A 24852-nucleotide genomic window follows, 5' to 3' on the forward strand; every position below is an offset into this window, starting at 1 on the left:
GCAATGTTTGGCCTCCTTTAGCCCGAAGTACGTTATAACGATAACTTTTATGACATGTCAACAAAAAAAATTGATTGATAGTTACACCATCTTTGGGTACAGCCGAGTACTTTTCATCTTGCTCAAGTTATTTCGCTTCTGTAAACGTCCGATGGGTTTTAACGTCCTTGGAACTTCTTCACATACTTCTTCTTATTTTTTTATTTAGATATTTTAACCACATTACATATATCGATAGAAGAATTAATTCTATAAAAATCGCACGTATACAAAAAAATTAGTGAATTTCTAATGGTTCGCCAGGCCTAAAAAAGGGACGTTTCTTCTGTATGTGGAACTTTATTTGTTCGGAGTTTTTTACTAACTTTCTTCAGGATCCGAGGAAGAGGGCTGCCTAGAAGTTATAAGTAGGCGTAAAGAAAATATAGTATTGAAAAGGTAGATGTGAATCTAATTAAACTTCGTTATCTAAAAATAGAAACAATATGTAAATAAAGTAATATTACAAACTACAGTTGTTTTATTCTTACATAATTCGGTGCGCTCAGGGTGACCAAACTAGTGATGGGCTATTTGAGCGGACTCGTTCCATTGGAACGAGTCCGATGGTGGAACGAGTTGATTCAAATCCCTATTTTTAAAAAAAGTGATTCCGCCCCGCCCCAAAAAATTTAGGCAAATAAAAATGAAAATGAGGCAGCAGAAGGTTTGGAACGATTAAACATAAGAACAAATGTCACGCAATTTATTATATTATTATATCATTAAATGTTAGCTTTCCCAGTTAATAACAAAACTATATTTCTTTAACACACATTGAGTACTATCCCTAATTTCCAATTGCTCTGATAAATATAAAATTAACAACGTAATACAAATATTAACACAAAAATAGGCTAGTCAAATATAAATTAAAGCAATGCAGTTTTGTCATTATCTAGCTTGACCACTAGAAGACTGGAGTTAACTTACTTCAAGAGTATTCAAGGTAGAGAAACGGAAATGGGTAGGAAATTATTCCATAAAAATTCTAACCCTTCAAAATTATAATTACTCATAATATTTATTAACTAAGAATTGAATATCAAGCTTTTAAAATATTATCTTATTGTTTTACAAAAAGAAAAAGCTGTGTGCTTAATCTTAAACTTAGCGCTGGACACTCTTACTCTCATCTTCATTGGCGTAAGCTTGAACGTGTACATGTCAGCTAGACGGTCAAAGTAAAACTGGGCCAAAATTTAGTATTACCTAACTGGTTTACTTAGTGTAGTATCCCTCCCACTCTATCACCTATTTCACAAACATTCATCGATTGAAAATATTTTTTAGTTAAATATTCGTTTCATTGGAATACAAAAAACATTATAACGCTTTCTTAAGATGATTTGAATTTTTAAAATTTGTTTTTGTCCATTACTCTTATAAAATACGAAGAATTTCAAATAAAATATAATATACAAACACAGAATGATCTAGTGTGCAGGTGGAGTCAGTCGTAGTTACCATGACAACGGAACCGTTAAACGACTCCGGCCCAGCTCTAGCATTTTCATTGGTTAAATCCACTGGAGTTGGTGGAGTCGAATCCGGAGTGATTTAAATCCTTTTGAAACCGGACTCGTTCCATTTTTTCGTTCACTGAATCTAGCCAATAGAAATTGCTGGAGCTGGAACCGGAGTTGTTTAACGGTTCCATTGCTATGGTAACGAGGACTGACTCCACCTGCATACTAGATCATTGTGTTTGTATATTATATTTTATTTGAAATTCTTCGTATTATATAAGAGTAATGGACAAAAACAAATTTTAAAAATTAAAATCATCTTAAGAAAGCGTTATAATGTTTTTTGTATTCAAATAAAACGAATATTTAACTAAAAATTATTTCCAATCGATGAATGTTTGTGAAATTGGTGATAGAGTGGGAGGGATGCTGCAGTAAGTAAACCAATTAGGTAATACTAAATTTTGGCTCAGTGTTACTTTGACTGTCTCACGGTCATGTACACGGTTAAACTTACCCAATGAAGATAAGAATAAGAGTGTCCAGCGCTATGTTAAAGATTAAGCACACAGCTTTTTCTTTTCGTAAGATAATAAGATAATATTTTTAAAGCTTGATATACAAGTCCTAGTAAATAAATATTTCTTTATTTATGAGTAATTATCATTTTGCTTGAAGGGTTAGAATTTTTTTTATGGGAATAATTTCCTACCCATTTCCGTTTCTCTACCTTGGATCCTCTTGAAGCACGTTAACTCCAGTCTTCCAGTGGTCAAGCTAGATAATGACTAAACAGCATTGCTTTAATTTTTATAATTGACTAGTCTATTTTTATGTTAATTTTTGTGTTACGTTGTTAATTTTATATTTATCAGTGCAATTGGAAATTAGGGATAGTACTCAATGTGTGTTAAAGAAATATAGTTTTGTTATTAACTGGGAAAGCTAACATTTAATGATATTTTTTAATAAATTGCGTGACATTTTTACTAATGCACAGGGTAAGTACAGAGACCGGAATCGGTGAACGAGTTGTTGGAATCGATTCCAACCCTGGAACTGATTCAAATCCAACGAGTCCAAAGACGGACTCGTTCTGCCCATCACTAGACCAAACTACGCAGCTGTATTGTTGTATCATTCATGCCTCACGTGATCAGCTAGTTTCAAGCGGCTGAGTTCACTTCATTCTCACTACGCCGAGTTGCTCTACAGCTGAACAGGTGCTGTTTATTTATAAATGCTCAAACTGAATGAGATCTTTAAGACTTTTTAGACCATTTAATCTAGTGTCATTTTACAAAGATCAAATTTTAATTTCTTTATTCTTATTGCAGAGAGCATCTTATCAGAGAGTGATTGTCTATCAACTGTACGCGAGTGGGGATAGACTGGGGATTACATACCGCACAGTCCAGCCAGGCCAACATTTAACGAAAACCTTTCTGCATTTTGGGCACAGTATCGCTTTATGCTTTCACTAGGCAGCACAAAACAGTTTTTGTGTTTAAAAGAAAAGCGTAAGTAAAAACTAGAAAGAAACAAACAACGTCAGTTAAAATATTTAATCCATTCTTCTAGCCAAGACTTAAATACGTATCTATAAGAAAAAGAAGGTAAAATATCCGTAATGTTAATGGACCCATTACCTGTGGCACAAACTGTGCAGAAATATTTTCAAGACGGTGGACAAGTGACTGTTTGTGATTCAAAATCAGTAGTGAGTGATGATAACAATTATGCAAGCGATATGACAAGAATCTCTTTGAAAATTAAAGCACCAGAAGGTGGATATAAAACAGTATCAGTAATAGTTAAAGAATCTTTATTGGACAGGATTGTTACGGAAGCTGTACAGGTCAATGTACATTTTTCTACAGAATTCAAGGTAATCTAATTTTTATTTTGGTAAATGAGTAAGTATCGTGGATGCTATTGCTTCCAGACTTTCTTTTACTTCGTTAATGGTTGAACATGAAAAAATAATTCTCCTGTGCCTGTGGGTTTCTCCATAAATGGCTAGAGTATAAAGGTTTTTTTTTAGAAAAAAGGTAAATATCTGAAATTCAGTTAGTGGATTTGAAGTTAAATAGGGGTTGTAAACCAAATTCACAACATCTAAAAGAACTATTATGGTTTTTTAAGTATTAATGCTTACTCTCGACTGTAGGTGCCAGTATAGTTTTAATGAGAGTAGGTGTATCAGTACCTGTTATGATAAGCTATAGTTTGTAGGTTCGCTAAACCCAAGTTTTTGTACTCCACCTATCTTTGTAGTTTCTACGTTAATGGAGGTGTGTCAGTAAAAGTGGTTGAACGGAACCAGTTTAGTCAATAAGACTCCTTATGAAGTGTAAGATACTTTTCTTCCATCTAGCAATTCTGTCAGCGACGGGTAGTAGTCCAGAAAGGAGCGTTCCGTTCAAAATGTGTGCCGGAATTTAACGTAAATTTCCTGTGTTTACTTTTTTCTATTAATGCGTAAACAAAACCATGTGTATAGCTTTGTGTGTGGTTGTCGGAGAGCAAGCAAGCCCACGCTGGAGTATTCACGGAGGCTCCAGGGTTGCTGGGAAGTGACCATCTACTCTGGGAGTTTTTCATCTTAGCAACCATGTAAAAATCATCAACGTTATTTTCAAATATGTTTCCAAGAAATTGATTTTAATGTGAAGGATGCTTGTCAGGAGGTAAATATTAATGCTCATGTTTACATTTTACAGTTTCAATGTTGACTCGCATCAAAACATAGTAAAAATCTTCGCATTCATGAATTTTTTGAACGGTTTGCCGAAGAAAGCAGTAAGAGAAAGGCAAGACAAAAGTAAAAGACTGTCATGTTCAGTTGTTTGTTGCTATAAATAACGAACCTATAATGTGGTGACCTCACTGTCACTAGGATTAGTGCCCAGCTTTCTCAGATGATTAAAAATAAATGTCCGAAATTAGATACTTTGTTTATATCTTTATGTATTACATCAATCAAAACTAGTTTCAGCATTTTCATTTCTGTCTTGAGGTACAAGTAAATAATTCTGGAATTACATAATAAAGTCAGAAGTTAATAAGATTTATCAAAACAATTATAATTTTGTATCTTATCTACAAAGATAAGAACAATATTTTAATGATATCTTCGAATTACACATAACAAAATGTTAATGATAAATTAAATTTTAAGTTTTTTAGGTACTTATAGCTTTACTGTTTTCTGTAAATCCGAATTTAAGTTATGAGCTTATAATGCAGTCCTTCAGCGCCATTATTTTTATTTAGTCTGTATTCTAAGTTCTATTTCTGCCACTTTATTGTTATTCTCTTGCATTCGAATAATGTAGTTATATCGGTTAGAAGGTCCGTGTATAATTTCTATTTATTAACATTTTACTCCTGAAACTTCAAAACAAGCCTTGAATCACTTGGTTCCATAAAGGATTGCTGATTCTTGTTTCTGCAAAGTTCTCTAACTTCGTAAAGTTACTGGTGCCAGCCTTGATCTTGTACCAGGCTACAATGTCAACCACAAATGAACCCAGGCTTTGTTTTGATCTTATTCCTCTTTAAAGTTCTCTTTACAGTTTAAATTATGGTATGGTCATTGATTTGTTCCTTATCTTGAAAAAAAACTTATTTTTTAAATTATATTTTCTAACTTGTTTTTTAAATCACATTTTTACTAAAAAATATACTTAAGTAAGTATGAAATTAATTACATTATTTTTCAGGCCGAACTAGAGAGAAAATACTGTCCGTTTAGCCAAAATGTAGTTGTTCATCAGCCAGAATACGTATTTAAAAATTCAATGAAGGGTATTTAGCCTTATTTTGTGACTACATATTTATTTATTTTTTTTCCATTTTTTACTTGTCGCAATATTTAGTTTGCATTTTTAACTACTAATTTCCAAGTTCTAATAAACCCATCATCATGATAGTTTTAAGTGAATTTAAAAAAAAATGTTGTAATAACTTGAACGTAAATTCTTAAACATGAATTTACAATTCAAGTAAAAAATAAATGTAAACTAAATATGTCAGAATGTGTTTCTTTCTTTTAATTTTTTTTTACTTAGAGAGAACACCCATAAGATTGGTTCTTGTTAACTCTGGCCATTACGTTCTCACTTCTTCCTTTCTCCTAAAACATCTCTGATTGCTTCTAAGCATTAGCCATTAACGAATATTTTATTTTACAAAAAATATATTGCTAAAGAGACAATTTTCTTTCTTATTAATTTGAAAACCTGCAATGCAACAAAAATACGCATTCCATAAAGTAAAAAAAACAAAACGAAACAAAAATTAAAAACAATGGGTATTGTTATAAACAGATAGCCCATAGTGCTGATTCTCCAGTGGCTCCCTAACTTCTTGGAATACCATTAAATAAACAAGCAATGTCAAATTATACAGAACTTACATAAATGTAAAATTCATTAGTGACGGCTTATTCCTTCAAAAATCTCCATTATATTGGGTATTTGACTGGTTACTTAAGACAGAGTGATTCAACTACAGTGCTACCATTACTAAAAAATCATCTCCAATGCTGTGAAATTAGACTTATGGGTTTGAAGAAGAGCTTATTTATATAGTTTGAAAGCATCAGTTTTTATTCTATTGTCTCTGCGTACCTTTGCTTTAATATACTTCAAAGGCATTTACATGTACAACAAATTGGTTCAGGTCCATTACCGGTACGTGCATTTGTTACAGGAGGGAACAAAAGTAGATAGGAACTATTACCGAAGGAAATTTTGACCTTGGCTTATCAAAACAGATCTATATACTATGGATACAGATGAATATATACGACCAACACATATACCGTGAACCTGGAGACGAGAATTCAGCTGACTGGCTCACAATCTTCTATTACCTCGTGCCAACTCGTCTTAAAGTCCCAGATGGTCACTAGGCGGGGCTCTGTAGTTTTTCCCTAACCTCGTGGCAGAGGCTTGGACTTAATTATACTACGAGTATTTGGAAGGAGCGTTTTTCCGTATTGCTTTCGGTTTCTAATAGCAATCTGCTGCCGTCACATCATCCTTAAGTCTGGTTTTCCTAGTACCAGACAATTAAAGCATGTTTTGGCTTTCAGCCCTCGTTAAAATGTCAAGTAATCGCTCAAAAGAATTTAATTAACTTCGTGGTAATAATTGCGCCTGTGTAGATTGTTTCCATAAGGTGTTGACCCATAGGGTTTTATTTATTTTTTTTTTTTATCTAAATTATTCGTAGTCACCAAATGGATGTCGCTTGTTTTGTGTCCGTGGTCTTAAAATTCCATTTAATAGACTATAAAGTAATTTCTATATAAAAAAAAAAAGAGAAGTCTTTATTGGCAATTGTTTCAGATGTATTGCGAGGTCCTACCAACGATGGAACAGTTAGTCAAAGAATTCCCTATATATCAGGACACACTGTGGCCGCATTGTCTTGGTCATCTAGACGAAAGAAAAATAGTATTAGAAGATTTGCAGGTAAAAACATTGGCAAATTTTACAAATTATAATTTAGGATCCAGTTTTTATTAGCAGCCTCTTTCTAAAATGTAAATTATGCATCGACATACAAAATTTTAATGATTTTTTTTTTTTTTTTTTTTTTTTTTTTTTTTTTTTGGCGCATCGTCTGCCTTGGCCATTAGCGCCGATTTTATTTTATTATTTATCATTTGGGGTATATTGCTATATTAGCTAAGTGTTCAGAGTGCATCTTCATGTTTTCGTAGTAGAAGAATATTGCTGGCTCTTTGGATTGAATATGATGCTTTTCCGTACAAACTAAAGAAATCTACCGAACGTTTTCTTGTTTCAGCTAGATTAACATTAACGTAGGGCTCGAATTGGAGACTCTTCAGTAACTATTTCGCACTCTCAAACACTTCAAAAAATTCTGGACTGTTATGACTTCCACATTGAAAGTTATTCTGAAAACTATATCAGCTGTTTAAAGTTCAAGTAAAAACTGTACTTCTAAGATATAATGTTTTTTAGTAATTACCTAATTCTAGTATTAGGAATTACTTATATTCACAAGAAACCACTTACATTAGGAAGATATTGTAAAATAAGTAGTAAGGTTAAAGATTAAAAAGATTTAATTTTCAATTTAATGTTAATTTACGAAATAATTTTTATTCTTTCCTTAATTTTAGGAGTGTGTATAAAGTTTAGGGGGCCCAGCCAAAGAAAGGTGTTATGAGTGAATGAGTGTTTTTAAGAAATCTCTCTTTTCATACACAAATAAAAAGTCGCCTTTATGAGTACACTTTTATCTAATCTTTTTCACATGAACACTTCTGGGCTTTTAATTTTTTTTTTTTTTATTAAATGATTTAAGGCGCGTCAACATCTAAGGTTATTGGCGCCCGGAGCTTTTTTCAGTGCACTGCCAGCCTCCGGACAGTGTTCTCTCGTTACAGACAACACTGTCCATCACCGGACAGTGAGCTGTAAGAAGCTCCTAGGAAGAGAAAATCTAAGAGACAGTAGCTGGATTCGAAACCGGGACCTCCGCGTGGGAGTCCAGTATGCTAACCGCATAGCTAATCCCTTCCCTGGTCTTTTTATTATTATTATTATTATTATTATTATTATTATTATTACAATATATAAAAGAAGCATTATTAATTTAAATTTACATTAATCAGTAAGTTTTTTTATTCTTATTTGCTTGTGATTTTAGGTTTTCGGCTACCGAATGGGAAACAGAGAATGTGGCTTGGATTATGATGAAGCTTCCTTGGTCATCAAAAGTTTGGCAAGGTTTCATGCACTCTCGGTGATCTTAGTAGAGAAAGGGTTAATACATGCTGATGATTTCTCTCACTTCGTGTTTGGTGGTCATTTCCAAGATATAAATGAATTGATTATAAGTAGTTTTAAATCTTTACACCAAGCCATTTACACATGTTGGTCCGAAGAATGGTAAGGAACTAATTTTTTCTTTACATATTCTTTACAATCTAATCTAAGTAATTTAGTATCTAGAATGGTCAGAATGTTTTTAATATCATCAACAAAACACCCTGAGATTTTAATACAAGCGGTTCTAAAAATCTACATTTTATTATCCTGAAGGCTATCTAACAACTTAAACTGCTCTTCAAAAAAAAACCTTATTACGTATATATATTTGGAAAAATGTAAAAATTTGCGTCTTAAAACGAACCTGGTTAAAAAGTGGTTTTTACGACCTTACAAAATTAAAAATATTAATAAATACATTTTATATGTTATTATCCAGGGAGAGTCTTTATTTTGAGAGATACAGGTATCCAGCAAACATTTTTACTCTACATTGAGCTAAAATAGTAATATATAGATTAAGAAAGTTGTCATTATTTAGAACTTAGCAGTATTTCTGAACAAAAAGTAGTGGTTCTATGATTACAAGATAAAGATTCCCCAATTAGCTATAAAATTTATTGGTAAGTAATAATTAGAAAGTCAAGTACTATTCTTAATTACTGAAAAAGTTTAGATTCCTCTTGAAGAAAGCAACCATGCTGCATCTATTCCGATTTGAAACCTTATTAATTCAGGGAACGTAAATGAAAATAATTGAACCGAAAGTACTTAACTCTTATTAATATAAATTAAATGCGAAAAAAGTATCAAATGAGCATAAACATTAGAAATTATCATTCAAAAGATCAATTCAAGGTAATTGGTCTTATTTATTGTAAATTAATATAATACAATAATAAAATTTAATATTTAACCAACTTGCCGAACAACAACGATATAACTTCGATGTTATTATGCCACCTTATTAATACTTCCAGAAAGTTATTGCTTTTTTTTACTCCTGTGGTATTTGTTATTTCAACTTTAATTGCGTTTTCATATTATTTTCAGCTCCTTGTACTAGTACTTGAATTTTCACTCAGAGTAATAATTATATGCTAATTGACTTTATTTTAATATTAAATTTTGGTGAAGTTACAATTGTTATTCACAACTAGGAATTCATAAAGTAGCTATAAATACGTCTGGGAAAAAGACCAGTAAATTATGTATGCGACCTCCACTTGCTTCGCCCCATTTTTAAGTATGAATTTAGTGTTAGATTCAAACCTATGATCCCCGAATATCACTTGAACTAAAATTACTATTAGATAGCAATTTCAATATAATAATTCTAAAGAAACTAGCCGCAAGAAATTCGAGTACGAATTTGAGAAAAAAATAGTTTTAATATTTAGATTTGCCCTGCCTCATTTGTTTTTTCCTATGTAATCATTAATAATTACCTGCTCTGTTATGTGAATTAAGGTTTATTAAGGCCTTTTTTCTTTTGCTATCAAATAATTTTATGGTATTGCTCGCTTTTAGATACTCATGTTTGTTCCATGATATTTTGTGCAATATATATCTGTTGGAAAGTACCTAAAAAAATTTTAATGTATTGAAAACGTACAAAATAAACTAAGTTTATCTGAATTTTATCAATTAAGTTCATTTGAAGTTATCTTCTTGAAATGGTTATAATGCATTACATAAACTTTAATATACTAAAATAGGAGTGTATTCGCAAATAGTCGTACTCAATTACTCATAGCATTAATGTTTTTTTATGTTTTAATTTCAATCCAAATCATACTTTCATAAATGGTTGCATGGGTCTAATCTGTATTCCTGAAAATCATACAGCATATATTTAATTTTATGATTTTCTTTTAAAGGAAAGACATAATTGACAAATTGGGTAAAGTGTCAGAAGTAGCCATTGACCAGCTGAAGCAATTACGAAGTGAACCAGCAAAACTGAAAGTACTGAATCATGGAGATCCTTGGGTGAACAATATTATGTTTAAATATTCGAATGTATCTTCAAGCCCTGAATCAGTAAAGTGAGTTTCTTTTATTTTCTAATATTTCTGTAATTTGTTTTTTAGTTGAATAAATAAAAAAATATAATGGTCTTGGACTCAGTCGATTTAAATTATACTAAGAAATCTTGTGCGAATCATTCACATGACTTACTCTTTATTATCGAAATTCTCAAGGTTCTAACATTCACCTTTTTTCAATTCAAAATTTTAAAAGCAAGTTATACTGTATAATAAATTCCTCTAGGCTGGGACTTGGCTATTCGAGGGCAGTTGGGAGAGAGGCACTAATGTCGCAGAATTTCGAAAAATCTCATTATGTCATTTGGAACCTTGAGATGCAATTATTTTCTTTCAAAATCTGAGGCAGACAACCTGTGGATCAGAGGCTAGTAGGATCGCAGTTAGGAAAAACAAGTAAAATTCCGTTTGACGCGAGAATAACCAAGAAACTCAGGTTATTTGAATGAATTTCTGGCTATGTTTTAAGGGAAACTTTTTTAAGACTCCGCAAATTATGAATTGTTGAAAGGAGAGGTTTTGAAGAGAGCTGGGTCATTCTTAGCCCTACCTACAGGATAGGCATTGCATGTGTAAAAGCAAACGTAAAGCAAGAAAAAGCTTACTTAAACAAGTGCTGGAAAAAATAGAAATTACTAGGAACTCCATTCTTACGAGTAAATAAGGGTTGAAATCTGAACGAAAAGATAGTGCAACTTGCAAATAATAAGACCCAACAAAATAAATAACTTCCTTAGCCCTTCATGAATATTTTATATTAAAAAGTTCATTTATCTGTTTTCAATATGTTGAAAGAAAATTGTTAGTTATTTTTTACTTTAAATTTAGTAAAATTGGCATTTCCGCGAGGTGCTGGATAAAAAAAAGGAATAAAAGGAACGAGGAATAAAAAAAAAATCAAATTTTCCACTTAATTTTCTTAATAAATTCCCCACTTACAAACGTAAAAATAGGAAAAGTAAAAGCTGTCGAATACATTTTACTGCCTTAACTTCACTTTATCTTCCTTGCCAATGTCTTCCGTAGACTATCGCAGAGAACTGATTATAAGCGCTATTTATTCCTTCTCTTCCTAATTGGAGTTTTTTTTTGATACGTAAACATAGACTTGATAATTAATCGCTTATGTTTTCTTGGCAAGATTGACGATGCAATTCCATTTTACCCTAATTGTTACTGGGTAATCGTTCTTTCAAAGTTAGAAGCAGTTTTCTCTCTTATGTTGTCAACAGGTAACCATTGAGTTTACGTATACATATTGTAGGTAGGTAGTGCAAAAGACTGGGCACCAATAGCTTTACAAAAATTATTATGTTCATTATTATTTTTATTTTATGTCTTTTACAGATTTGTCGACTTCCAGCTCTCACATTACAATTCCTTTGCATTTGACCTTCACTACTTCCTCAGTACATCGGTTTCATATGAGGTTTTGTTTATGTTTGACAGACTAATATTGGAATATACAGAAACACTTTGGAAATGTCTTAGAAATATGGGTTACCTAGAGGTGCCTACTTATAAAGATGTAAGTAAGAAATGAGAATATGAACACATCAGTCAAATTCTTTTTCCATTGAATTTCAGATGAGAGAGAGAGGAAACAGATCAAAGACACTGTGCAACATCATCTGTGTCTAATTAATTGCTTTAGTACAGTTAATTTTGGGTAATGTTTAGAAACCATTACCTTCTCAATAGATGATGAACTGAATTTACCTAATTAATTTGATTGTTCCTAATTTGTAAATAATCTAGTTTTAAACGTTTTATCATTTTACAATATTATAAACGCAGAGGTATATAGTATGCAAATTAGAAAAAATATTTAATTTTTTTAAAGTTGAAAAATGTTTAAACCAATAATGTTTTTTTTAAAAAAAACACTACATTCAGGGTTTCAACTAAGCAAAATTATCATTCATCTAAGAACTTTTATTATGATAAATTGTGAATAATGTGTAATCAGCTTGAATAAGAGATCTTGTGGTCATAAAATTAGATCAAAATAGTAAAACAAAAAATAAAATAAGTAGGTTTCCAAATTATAAGGGAGCTTTATCTTGAACAATACTTATGATTTTTGTCCGTAAATGCAGCCATGTTTTCTTTAATCCTGGCCAGTATTGAACAGCGACCATCTTTAGAGCTAATAATTCATGAGTTACGTTAGTCGAATTTGATTTCTATTATAAGGGACAGTGGCTCAAGCTTTCTGACAAACCCTAGTAGAATCTAGAAATCTCTCAGCCTATTATCAAATCCAACTGGTTGCCTAACATTTTATTTAAAAACATTTTGTTTAGATAAGACTTTACTAATGTTTATGAATAGTGTGTTATTTACCTATTTTTAATTTATTCTTGCAATCGCTACAACCTCAATCTGTTATCCCGAAGCAAACTGAATACGAGTAGTAAATTTTGCCCATGGAATTGTTTTCAGCCAATTATTTTTAGTATTTGATAAAAGTTGGTTCAAATAGGAATAACTCAATTTCTTACTAGAATAATGTGCAGACTAATAGATATCAAAAGGCAACTTCCATTTTTAAAGAAAATATCAATTATTAATCAAATTTCTAGGTAATGGATGAAATGAAAAGAACAGAATTTTTCGGGCTTTTCGCAGCGGTCACCGTAGCTCCGGTAGTGTGTGCACCGCCAGAGTTTTCACCACCAAAAATCAGTACATCAGAGATGTCCGTGGAAGAGATGGAAAGGAGGAAAATCGCTCGTTACTCCACCCTAGAATATACTAAAAGGTTGCAAATAATCTTAAGAAGAGCTCAACATGGTGGTCTTTTACAAACTATTTGTCATTGAAATGTTTAAAAAACTGTATTTTATTTTTTTGTATTTGTAAATATAAATAAATTATATTATATTTTTTACTGAGTTTACTTACTTTTTACTATTTATTAAGTGTCTAGCTGTTTAAACTTTTTTTTTTTTAATCATCTACGATCGCTTTTCGGACTAGTTTTGTCGTTATAGGCAATACTGTTCTTAAAATACTGTTTGAGTGAGTGAGCAACAAGAGATAGAGGAAGCCCTAAGAGTAAGCAGCTTTATTCGCACTCGGGAATCCTTTCCTCCTTAAATTAATTTGCTTTTACCCGATAACCTAATTATAATGTATTATTAAACCTTAATTAGACAGCTTGGCAGAAAATAGGCCTATTTTTTAAGAACTATTGACTGGAAGGATTGAACTCATTAGGAGTTACAATGCTTGGTTGAACCTCAACGCTATGTTATTTAGGATATAGTTGAATAGAGGACCTTCGCATTAATTGCTATTAGCCTTTGGTTTCACATTGTAGTAAATACATTTCTCTTACATCTGAAAAATGAGTGTACGTGAAATGACTTTAAAAAGTTTGCATAAGCGACTCTTTCACAACGAATATCATGCAGAGATTTCCTGGGTATTTGGAATCCGTATTTGTTATGTTCATAACTTAATTGTTTGTCTGTAGAATGTTGGTGGAGGCTCAGGTGGTTTTAGAGTTTTTAAGCGGCCACTCAGGAATGCTTAGTACTGAGTAGTCCTTGGTATATACTTAAGTCTGATGTGCAATTATACATAGTTATTTTTTTAGTTTAATTTGTATTTATGGTTTGTTTGAAAACATTAAGAATAGTTGCGTGAAGAAAACGTCTTACAATTTCATTTGCCATTCTTTTCTGTCCTGGAATTTAACATTTTGGCGTTTTATATTTATAAAATAGCACTAGACTCAATGATCTAGTAAAACATCGGTTATCTAGAAAGAATCTAATAAAAGAGTAGCAAAAGTCTAGGGAGTTTTCACCCTCCAATTTAAAAAAGCAGGTTTACTCAACTTCGAAGCTTACCTAATTTCCTATAACTAGTAAAAAATTATAAGCATACAATGCAGTGCCAAAATCTACCTTTATGGTCAAAACGTAAAGTACCAAACTAAGGGCACGTTTGGTAGCCTCTGAAGATTCCCCTGCTACAAGAAAGTTGTAACATGTTAACATGTGAGTGGAATTGAGTGTTCAGCATAAATCATTGACAGTAGAAAAATTTTTCATTACATTTCAATTATAGTGGCCGTAAATATTGTTTTTCAAATTACAATATTAAGCCATTTTGGCACCTCGTGAAACTTATGAGGAACCAAACATTGAAAAAAATTAAATAATTTTGAAGTTAAATTGAATTTATAACTAATAGATATTAATTATAACTAAGTTTAATAGAATTAGTTACAAGCTTGAACCTTACAATTGTAAATGACGTTAGCACTGTATTGATTTACACAAACTGGTGAGACGATTCATTGAAAAAAACAAAAAAACTGTTCCAATGTATCAGCTAATGAATTAAGTGCTCGACGCGATTTTATTGAGAGCAAGAAAACATCAAATCAGAGGATCTGAAGTATATTTTAAAATTATGAGCATTGCGAAATGGATATGTACTAACATTGCCTTGAATTAATAAAATACTTACAGAATATTTTAGGCATCCAATGCATTCATTAAGATTACCCACTGACTTCATAAGAATTTTTTTTTTTTTATGCGGCCACAGGTCAGGATTTTCTTTTAATTATTTATTTCTTAGATTAGTTTATATAACTGCAAGGGAAAGTATAATAATTATCTCAATCCGTTCAAACTTTCAAATTCTTTTTTTTTAATTCTTAGTACTAATAGCCAATTAAAACAGCAATATGATTTCATCTTCTCGTTGTTAATTGTTACTGCAATATAATACAATGCTTCTCTTGTACGACTTTAATAACAAATTTAAAAATGGAAATGATAAATTTCATTTAATTGATCCAGGTGTATATATGAAGAACGTTCATGTTTAATTCAGCTATAATAAAGAAAACAATTTAATTAACATTTTCAGTATTCAGCTGATGAACATTTTATTTGCCTCCGCAGTTGCTCGACTTCCCCCATATTTAGCACAAAGTGTACCCAGCAAAAGTCGTCATAAACAATTGTAGGCCAAACATATGGCCTAAAATTGTATATAAATATAATATATATTCCTGTTAAGCACTCTTAAGTGTACAATTTATAACCCAAGATAAAAAGCCACTCAACATCTTAATATCTTAAGTAGCAAGGTTATGAAATTTCTAAGCGTGTAGGTAGTTTTTTTTTAAGATGTCCCAGTATAAAATTATATTTTTATTTCATGTTTGCAGCTCAACTAACATTCAACAAATAAATGTGATAAGTGCAAAAGATGAAAGCAAGAGTGGAGCTGCTGTTCCTGACGACAGTTCTAAATATTTAATAATACCCAACCAAGGAATTAGGGGTTTGCAGGCTACAGATAGTTAATGAGATAAGGAAGAATTAAGGTAAATGAGAGTAATTACAGTGGAGATATGAGCTTAATTGTAGGAAAAGAGAGAGAAATATTTTCAATTTAATATATTTACAAACATTCTTATACTCTTTTATTCAGTCAGTGATCTCAGTATTTTAGTGGATTTTCCAGAAAATTAATAGGCAGAAGATTTTTGAATTAAGGTAGTGTTGAGGAGAGGACAGGAATTGTGAAATTTTTTATACTGGATTGTAAAAAATCGGCGAAGAATTTGGAATTGGATTGTTAGCAGTCGCTGATATTTGGAAATTTGTCCACAAAGGATTAAGTATAGTGTGTAGGCAAGAAAGAACTTTATTGACTAGTGTAAGATGAGAACAGCTGACGACGAGTAAACGTGTGTACGGTTTAGTTCCATTCACTTTTTGTATGTAGCTCCCAAGTTAAATCTTTTGTTCACATTATGTTACAAGTATCGAACATTATCAAGGAAGGAATTCGCTATTTAGGTGTAGCGAGAGCAAGTGGTCCTTCCAATAGTAATAGTGCTTGAGGTGATTATATTTCTCTGTGGTAATTATAATTCCCCATTTCTCAAACCATTCGTCAAAACTAAAATGAAACTTTAGCGTTTGAGACGCGATGACTTCGTTGGATATAAGGATAACTATGTCATCAGGAAAATAAAGCATAAATATGTTTCTGGTGGTTAGAATAGCGCTTGTGGATATTGGGAAAAGAATAGGGCCAAGTATGTATTTGTAAGGAGATAATTAATTTTGATAATTAGTAATATAGTTTTATATCTAAAAATATTTATATTTTGTGCTATATTAAGCACTTTATTAAATACTAAGCATATTCCTTTGCTCTCCTCAATAAATAATTTATTTCAAGCAGATTTTAATGAAGTTCTTATTCCCTTCGACTGTTTTATCAAAGACTGGCAGGTATAAGGGTCAAAAAAGCTCTTTTATATTCCTTTCCTTTCATGTTGGTTTTTTATTAAGTTGAACACTGAGTTACAGATAGTATATTCGAGTAATATAATGAAAAGCCTATTCTACTATATAAAATAATATTTCAGGAAACGCTTTTGAAAAAATGACTACTTCCCATCGTTACAATTTTTTTTACAATCAAGTTTTCTATTAGATTTAATTACTAAATAATAATTAATGAAAATTAAAAAACTAATTTATCCCATAATGGGCGAGCTAAAATTAATTAAAAACTCATTACACTTTATAATAAATTTAAATATAAATTAATAAAGGAAGAATGTTTTATTAAATTGAAAAATAAATTAATCTATTTTTCCTTTTACACATTTAACATGTATAAAATGAAGAACATTTTAATTGAGATTTAAGGAAATTAAATCATGTGAAATTTATAGTTTTAAGATTCTTAAGCCTCCAATTAAAAAAAATATTTACTTCAATACTTTCAAGTCCGAATTTGTTTGAGGGTTTGACTTCTTTCGCCGTGAACTTAAGTCTTAAGGGTATTGAATTAAATTGCTTAACTATGGTCGACAAAAAATGAGTCTGATCAGAGCCTGGATTCCTTTTTTTCCGCAGCTTTTTGCTTCCAAATGACAAGCATGAGATTTCTTATTATGTAAAATGAGTATTTTGTTAAATTTCTTGTTGGAGTAGTCAAACGTCTTTTATGGCTTGACATATTCAGGGTTGAATATATTATGTGCTGTGAACCGAGGATAGCTTTGGATAAGTTTAAATATTGTAATGGTTTTTTGAGTAGGCTGTACTGGGATTGTTGTAGATAGTGTTTCAGTCTAGGCTGGAACCTAGTATTCTGAACTAATGTTAAATAATATTTAGGAAATTCAATCCAAAATAAAGGACGGCCCTAATAAACCTTTTTTGTTTTATAATAAATTCTTATCGTTTCTTTCTTAGTTAGTGGCATTGGCGCCCAGAACCTTATTCCTTGCATTGCGGGCCTCCGGACAGATAAAACGTTTTTCACCGGAAAGTACGTTGTAAGAAACTCCAGAGCCGGTAGCTGGATTCAAACCCGGGTCTCCACTTGGTATCCAATGCGTTAACCACTAAATTAACCATTGAGAGCAATCTAATCCCTTTTCTTATAAAGAATTAGCTAGATTTAATGGCTGGACTGAATCGTTTTTAACTTTTAAAACCTGTTAATTTAATCCAAACAAAACTGATGGACCAGATTTGAGATCTAAATGATCAAGTATCGTATGCAACCGAGGGGTCATTCAGCAATGCGCTTTCAACAATAAACAAAAAGTTAATAATTAGCCGAATTTCTAAGAATAATTTTCTAAATAAATTTACAAATATTAGTTTTACAACTCATAGATTCGATCTCTGATTGAAAGATGCTTATTTTTATAAATTCCTTTCGCAAGCTGTGGGGTATTAGTTTTCCATTTATAATAAGGTGGCAAGTGACGTTCTATTGCTGTAACTTGGTAGAACCGTAACCTTGGGAAATTTTTTGAGAATAATAATAGAGTGTTATTAAAATATTTTGAAGGTATATAGCGCAATATCAATTACTGTATTTGTATTTAGTGTCATACCCGCCTTATATGTGTTGACTAAAAGCATCATTCTGTACTTTTCCTTGTTTATTGGTTCTGATCGTGATGGAACGTAAGTACTAATTCATATTGATGGTATCCATATTTGAAAAATATTTGAATATTTGTATGACCATAGCTGAGTTTGTTTCAATCTAATAAGTAGAGGGAAGTAACCCACCCAGCGCTTAAACAGAAAACTCATTTTATACTTTTACTTCCCCTTTATCACCGTAGAGAACGTATAGCGATCGAGTAGGTATTCCATTCTAAGGAAAATAAAGTAATCGCCTATTTTTTCAGGCAGGGCTTAACGTTCAACTACCAATTAAGTGTCGTGGACAAGGGCGGAAGCTCATACTTTACTCCAAAACAATTTTGTCTAACAGATAAGTACTCATACGCGGGATTCGAACTGGGGATATCCCACTTACAAAGCCACGCTCTTGACCACTAAACCAACACCCACCTGAAATTCTGAGTATTCGGGGGTAATATCCATTAATTTCTTTCAAATGTATGTTTTGTCTCCGATGAAATATTGTTCAGCGGCGATCATTATCCAATTACAGTCAACAATGTAAGCGCAGAAGGAACAACCAAGAGGTAGTTGGATGGTCCCAACTCAGGTTACTACCAAGCACTACTCCACATTTAGGAAACAAACGTAGGTAGTTCGGTAATATGTTCGCATTCTTAAAGCTATTAGAAGACGGTTGAAATAAATTCACAAGTGATCCCTTGATTTGTAAGATCAATGGAGAACTTGGAGGATTGGTCAAAAAAGATGAAGTTTTAGGCCAGAATATCTGAGAATGTGTATGAAAAACAGCAAAGAATATGGATCGATACTCAAATTAAATGTTTAGTTGTAATTTTCACATTAGGCTGTAGGAATTATGCTGCCTTCATTGGCCTAGACTCTAGGCCCTGGAGTAATCATGATGGCGCTAATAATCCTGGCGCCGTAAAAAAAGGTAATAAAAATCTATTAATTTGTTCCGTAAAATTTTCCGCACAAAAAAAAATAACCAAACCTAAATTGATTTGTATTTCTGAATAAATTCAAATCTACATTTTTCATGCGTGCTTAACTTATTTTTCAGTCTGTAGAAACTTCGCCTGCTAACAACTTATTATGATAGGAATGCAAGTGGCAAAACGCGATTTCCCAATTATATTGGCTTATATTTATTGAGGAAGGAAATAATTTGAATTACTTAAAAACATTTCAATGTTCTAACATTATTCCTTAAAAGAAAAGCATATTTTATTATAAAATGTACTTAATTAAAGTATTTAAATTTGAAATGAAGACACAACTGTTGTAGCTAAAGAAGGCAGAGAATTTCTTTTCCAATTCATTTCATTTTATCTCTTAATTCTAATCTTTAAAAGAAATAGTTTTCTGTTATTAACCTGCTGTAGACAAAAAAAAGACAAAAGAGAGAAGTTGGAAGGGTTTAGGAATTAAACGTAACATTGTATTTCCTGAGAGAAGCTGAATGAGAAGGGAGAATGGTGTCACAGTTTTCCAATACTATGCAAATTAAAAATGTTTTCATTCAAAGAGACATCTAACTTTTTCTTCCTTTTTAAATAACTTTTAAATTTTTTTTCATCTTGATTATATTCAGATACACAAACTGTACGACCATTCATACCTGGCCAACTGTAAAAATGTTTTCACTATAAAGTTGAAAATTATTATTTACTTTCAATTCATTTGAAATTCACAACTGAGAGAAATGTTTCAGAAAAGTTAGTAGTATAAGAAGGGTTAAAAAAGGGCCAGATGTAACTCAGTAAAGGGCAATTTAATTCAATTTTTCAAAGAAAAGACAATTCCTAAATTCAAATAAAAAGTACCTTTTTCTTCAGAAGAGCTTTACCTCCAATTACCGATCCGGAGCCATTTTGAGGCTACTAATAATTCACTTCCAAATCTTTCCAATAAAAAGTAAATGGGGAATTGAACATAGTACAATGAATATTCTTGCTTTTCAAATTATATCTGCAACAAATACAATTAATATATTTATTCAAAAGTATCGGTGAAGCCCATTATAAGCAATTTGTGCATGCAGAACTAAATTACTAAGTCTATTGTATTATTAGTTCATAAAATAAAAGTCATTTCTCCTAATAAAATCTTGTCATAAAGAATCTACTTAAATAAAATGTAATTCTTATCCACAACATTAATCTGTAAATATTATTTCTTCAAAAAAATTAAATTAAATGATTCCGTCATTCAAACAAATTTCCTAAATTTTTGACTGTGACCTGGCGAAATCTGCTCCCAATGATTTTAAAGGAATAATATTTTTAAAGTAGAAATATTTCAGGAACAAATATTAAATTCTAGTAAAAGTAAGCAATCTTAGTCTTTTCCAGAATCTGTATTTCTTCCGATTACTAAATCTTAATTTTCTAAAATTAAGAAAGAAATATAAAATAACAGGTACTTTTTATAGAATGCGACTACATTATAGGAGATTGTATAAAATAATCTCATTCTCTTGAAATGACTTTATTTAGCAATAAGTTTCACAAATCTAGAGATTATCACCACTTGAAAAGGGAAAGACTTTAATGTCAAGATTGTAAACTTTTGTTAACGTCACAAACATAAAATTCAAATGAGACATAAAATAAAATTGCATAAGATAATAAGAGAAACAAGATTGCACAAGGAAATTACAGTTTCTCAATGGATGGACCATTATCAAGTTTATTGTTAATGGAAAACCATTTCTCGAAATGATTTTCGAATCTTTTTCAACTAACTTTAAGAGAATGTTTAATTTATGTTCATTTATTAAATTAAATCATATGATTTTAATACTTTTCGCCTTCAAAGTTTGTTTTCCATTATTTTTCACTTTAAGATGAACATACAAGCCTATGCCAATCAATCAATACAACATACAAATAATAATAACAGTCAATAGAGTGGAGAAGAAGCGATGAAGAGAGCAATGAGCAGGGCCGGTTTGTGCTAAGGTTGGCAAAAGATTCGCACAAGATTTCAACTAATAGTGTCCATAACATTAGTAACAGTCTGATCAGTAGCTGAACGTTAAGCCCACCTGAAAAAGTAATGCCGTTTTTTTCAGGCAGGCTTTACGTCCAATTTACCTATTAGGTATTGTGGACGGAGGCAACGATCTAACATACTTTACTATAAATTTCTCATAAATTCAAAGCCTAGACCGGGAATTGAACCCAGTACCGCGATGCATCTTAGCTTTGTGGTTTACATTAGTAATAATTATATAGCCACCTACCAAACAGCACAATCCGATATAAACAAGCGGAACAAAATATCGCTAGATCGGGGAAGTTATCCCTGAATTTACTCCAATTTCCTGAAAAGCAAAATACAATTCTAAAACATCTGGTGTTAAACACATTGGACTATATAATTCATGTTATAGTACTTAAGAAAATCAAGAGATTGCCGTGGCAGGGCCATTAGCACTTGAATGGAGGAATTTACATCTAACTCCTTAAGGGTTTAGACCAATGGGCCAATCCCGATAGAAGTGACTAAGGAATGTCGAGGAGGATTTGAATTTGGCCAAACAAGATAGAGAATATCAGTAAGAGATGGTTAAAGCTGAAGCTCAGAACATTATCACCCAATTGTTATTATTATAATTTTTAATTACATTAACCATTTATTTATTGTTTTGAGAATTGCAAAAACAAAAAACCAATTGGCGTTTAATTAAAGCCACTATGGCCTCCTCAATATGTAATATATTGGTAACAAAAAAATTAAAAAAATAGCAGCTTCATCTATTCCAATGGTCTTACATTTTAAATAGTATAATATCTCAGCTGTCTCTTTCCATTTCTTCTTCCTCGTGACTTATCCGACCTATTATTTCTTGCTGGAAATAATGCAACGGTAACTGATTTTTATTTAATTTATGTTTCTGTATGTCGGTATGAATTTATTTTATATTTTCTTTTACTTTTTCAATATTTCTATTGTAGGCATTATTTATCGTAAAGTAAAGAGGTGGTGTGTAGGTAATCAGTATTTAAAATTGCTTGAAAGCAACCTTGAAATTATTATCTATAACTTAATTGTTATTAAAATTTTTACAATTTTCCTACTTCTTTTGATTATTATTTTTATGAATAATCGCTACCATTAGAAATATATTATTGTGTAATACAACTAATTCAAGAATGCAGTAAACAAAGTGTTTCTGTTAATACTTCCAAGAAATGTTTTCCTCATGAAGGACAAGCGACTCACAAGATAAGGTCACCTGAAATTTATTTTTATCTTTACATAAGTAAAATGTGTTTTTTTGGAAGAATCTGTTATTGTTTTCGACCAGCAAAACACTCGGCCAAGACGATATATTGGCGTATTCCAGGTTAGTGCAGCTAATTGTATTAAGTTTATATTTACAGAAGCGGATAGAAGCGTAAGACGGCTGAACTTAAATCACGAATTTAATAAACCTTTTTATAACACTTCTAGAACTATCATTGCCTTCTTTAAAACGTCGCTCCGTTGGCTTTTTACCTTTCATTCCAGAATATTTGATACGTTTTTATTATTTTTATTTTCTTAGCAATCTTTTCCTATAGATCGAGACTTTTTATTTTTCTTGGCGAAAATGCATGATTTTCAGTTTTATTTAGCAATGGTGTTGTTTCCAATTGTCAGTTTCCCACTCAGGGGTTAGCAGGGACTCTTCCTCTTATGTTCTGCTAACCTTTTTCTTTGCGGCAAAAAGTCCACAACATGCCTCTTTATTCATTCCAGCCCTACAAAAAAAAAAAAAGTTCTTACCTCAACTAAACCATATTTTTGAAAGGAAGCAAACTTAACATAAAAATAAGTCACTTTTGACTATTGCAGTATTGTCTTTTATGATCATAATATCTGGGGGAGTGAATGACGCGAGAGCGGCTCTGAATGTCACGAACATCATAGAATTTATTTCTTTATTTTCATAAATAAGTCATATTTCTTTATACCTTCAATTCTTTTAACAAACCTTTTTTTTCTCTAGAAACTAAAGAAATTAGTAATCTTTATAGATTTGAGTTTGTCTTTAGTCATCTTTTATTTCTCTGATGGCCAAGCCATTTGTAGAATTTTTACTTTCTAATTTGAAGGAATTGAATTTACTGCTTTTGAATTGAAAGTAGAGTTTTCTAAAAGTTAATTGTTTTGTCAATAAAGAGCTGTATCATCAAATAAAAAGCGGATATCTATTATTCAAAATTTCTTTTGGATAATAAAAGTGTCAAATTATAGTAAAATTCGTATTTAGAAAAATAGTTGGTAATTAGCAAAATAGTTGTAATTTCTGTCTAAAAACGCAATGATACAAATAGTTCCAAGTTCATATTTATAATTTCAAGTATATAGATAATAGAATAATAATAGTTATCTCCTAACACAGTTAAGTTAACTTTTTTGCAGTTTTAAAGAAAGGGATAGTTTCGCCTGGGTTGACAGCATTTAGTAACTATTTTTGTTGTAACTAAATTTGGTGTGTATCGTTTATCCTGATACTGAGAAGTATGGCAGTAAAAGGTAATTTTTGTTTGTGCTTTTATCGTGTTATTGTTGAAATATAACAATTTTATCAATATTTTTTTAACATTTAATCCTATTAGTGGGCGGCCTTCACTATCAGTATGAAATTTAACAATCGATTCTTCTTTTTAAATAATAATAATATTTTATATCATAAAATATTTTTAAAAAAAAGCCAGAATTAACCTTGCCTATTAATCAATGTCAGACCAATGCCTGCTCTGTCAGAAACTAATTGTTGATCCCTTAAATCATTTAGTGCTATATTGCCCGAGTAACTCTATATCACGCCAAAAATGCCGACAGTGAAACAAAATTAAAATATTTGCTAAATATCGACAGTGTTAGAAAATTAAACTCCTTGTTTTTGATTGTTGTAGATTCTATAGAAATGTTTAAAACAGCTAAATCATAGTAATAACAGATTATTCTTTGTAAATATATTTTTAAGTTAGTTCTTTTGTTACCCATTAAATGGTATCACTTAGCACGCAGATTGTTTCCTTAAGTGAGCTTTTCTATTTACATTTTTGGTTTTCTTTTCTTGTTTTTCTGTACAAAACTCAAATATTGTACAAGATTTTTTTTTTTTTACAATGTCTATGTTCAAAAATGTGTCAAACAAAAGTCATTGATTACAATTTGGAAAAGCATCGAAAATGTCGGGAGGAATAGATATTTTAAGTCTTAACGAGTAAGATTATGTTGGAAGATGTATATGTTACAAGTTTTATAGATATATATACAAAGTAAAGAGAAGTTATCAAACCCAGATTAGGTTTTAAATTTTATAAATTAGTGTGCATTTATTTTTAATTTGATGATCGGCAAATACTGTGAATACACTCACAATAGAGAAAAATAACAATAATTTCAAAATAAACTTATAAAACCAGCAATAAATATGTTAAATTATAATCATAAAATAAACTAACCATACTTGAAATCGAATTGGTGCAGGTAATACACAATGGCAAAAAAATTAAAGGGCCACTTTGTGTTGTCG

The 24852-nt window shown here is 31.2% G+C and overlaps 2 protein-coding genes across 5 annotated transcripts in view; both read left to right on the forward strand.

Annotated features, from left to right (window-relative positions):
* The first annotated feature begins 1872 nt into the window (after nt 1–1872).
* Nucleotides 1873–13261, forward strand: LOC141453705 (uncharacterized). The gene is made up of 8 exons (XM_074127229.1): nt 1873–2092; nt 2509–2731; nt 2846–3396; nt 6866–6991; nt 8199–8440; nt 10201–10368; nt 11716–11896; nt 12954–13261. Exons 3-8 carry the CDS (start codon nt 3139–3141, stop codon nt 13191–13193), a joined length of 1215 nt encoding a protein of 404 aa, XP_073983330.1. The 5' UTR covers nt 1873–2092; nt 2509–2731; nt 2846–3138; the 3' UTR covers nt 13194–13261.
* Nucleotides 13262–18217: 4956 nt separating this feature from the next.
* Nucleotides 18218–24852, forward strand: part of LOC141453006 (putative inorganic phosphate cotransporter) — a 34595-nt gene continuing 27960 nt past the window's right edge. Inside the window, exon 1 of one of the 4 annotated variants that reach the window (XM_074125678.1) lies at nt 18218–18344. In XM_074125678.1, the coding sequence (XP_073981779.1) occupies nt 18338–18344 (7 nt within the window). In that variant the 5' untranslated portion in view covers nt 18218–18337. Of the gene's footprint in view, nt 18345–22461; nt 22669–23683; nt 23844–24852 lie in introns of those variants that run through there. The other 3 variants (XM_074125675.1, XM_074125673.1, XM_074125677.1) reach the window with 3 other exon arrangements.

Source organism: Rhodnius prolixus, unplaced genomic scaffold, assembly GCF_049639745.1.
Source record: "Rhodnius prolixus isolate KJV_2025 unplaced genomic scaffold, Rpr scaffold_3, whole genome shotgun sequence".
Lineage (NCBI taxonomy): Eukaryota > Metazoa > Arthropoda > Insecta > Hemiptera > Reduviidae > Rhodnius > Rhodnius prolixus.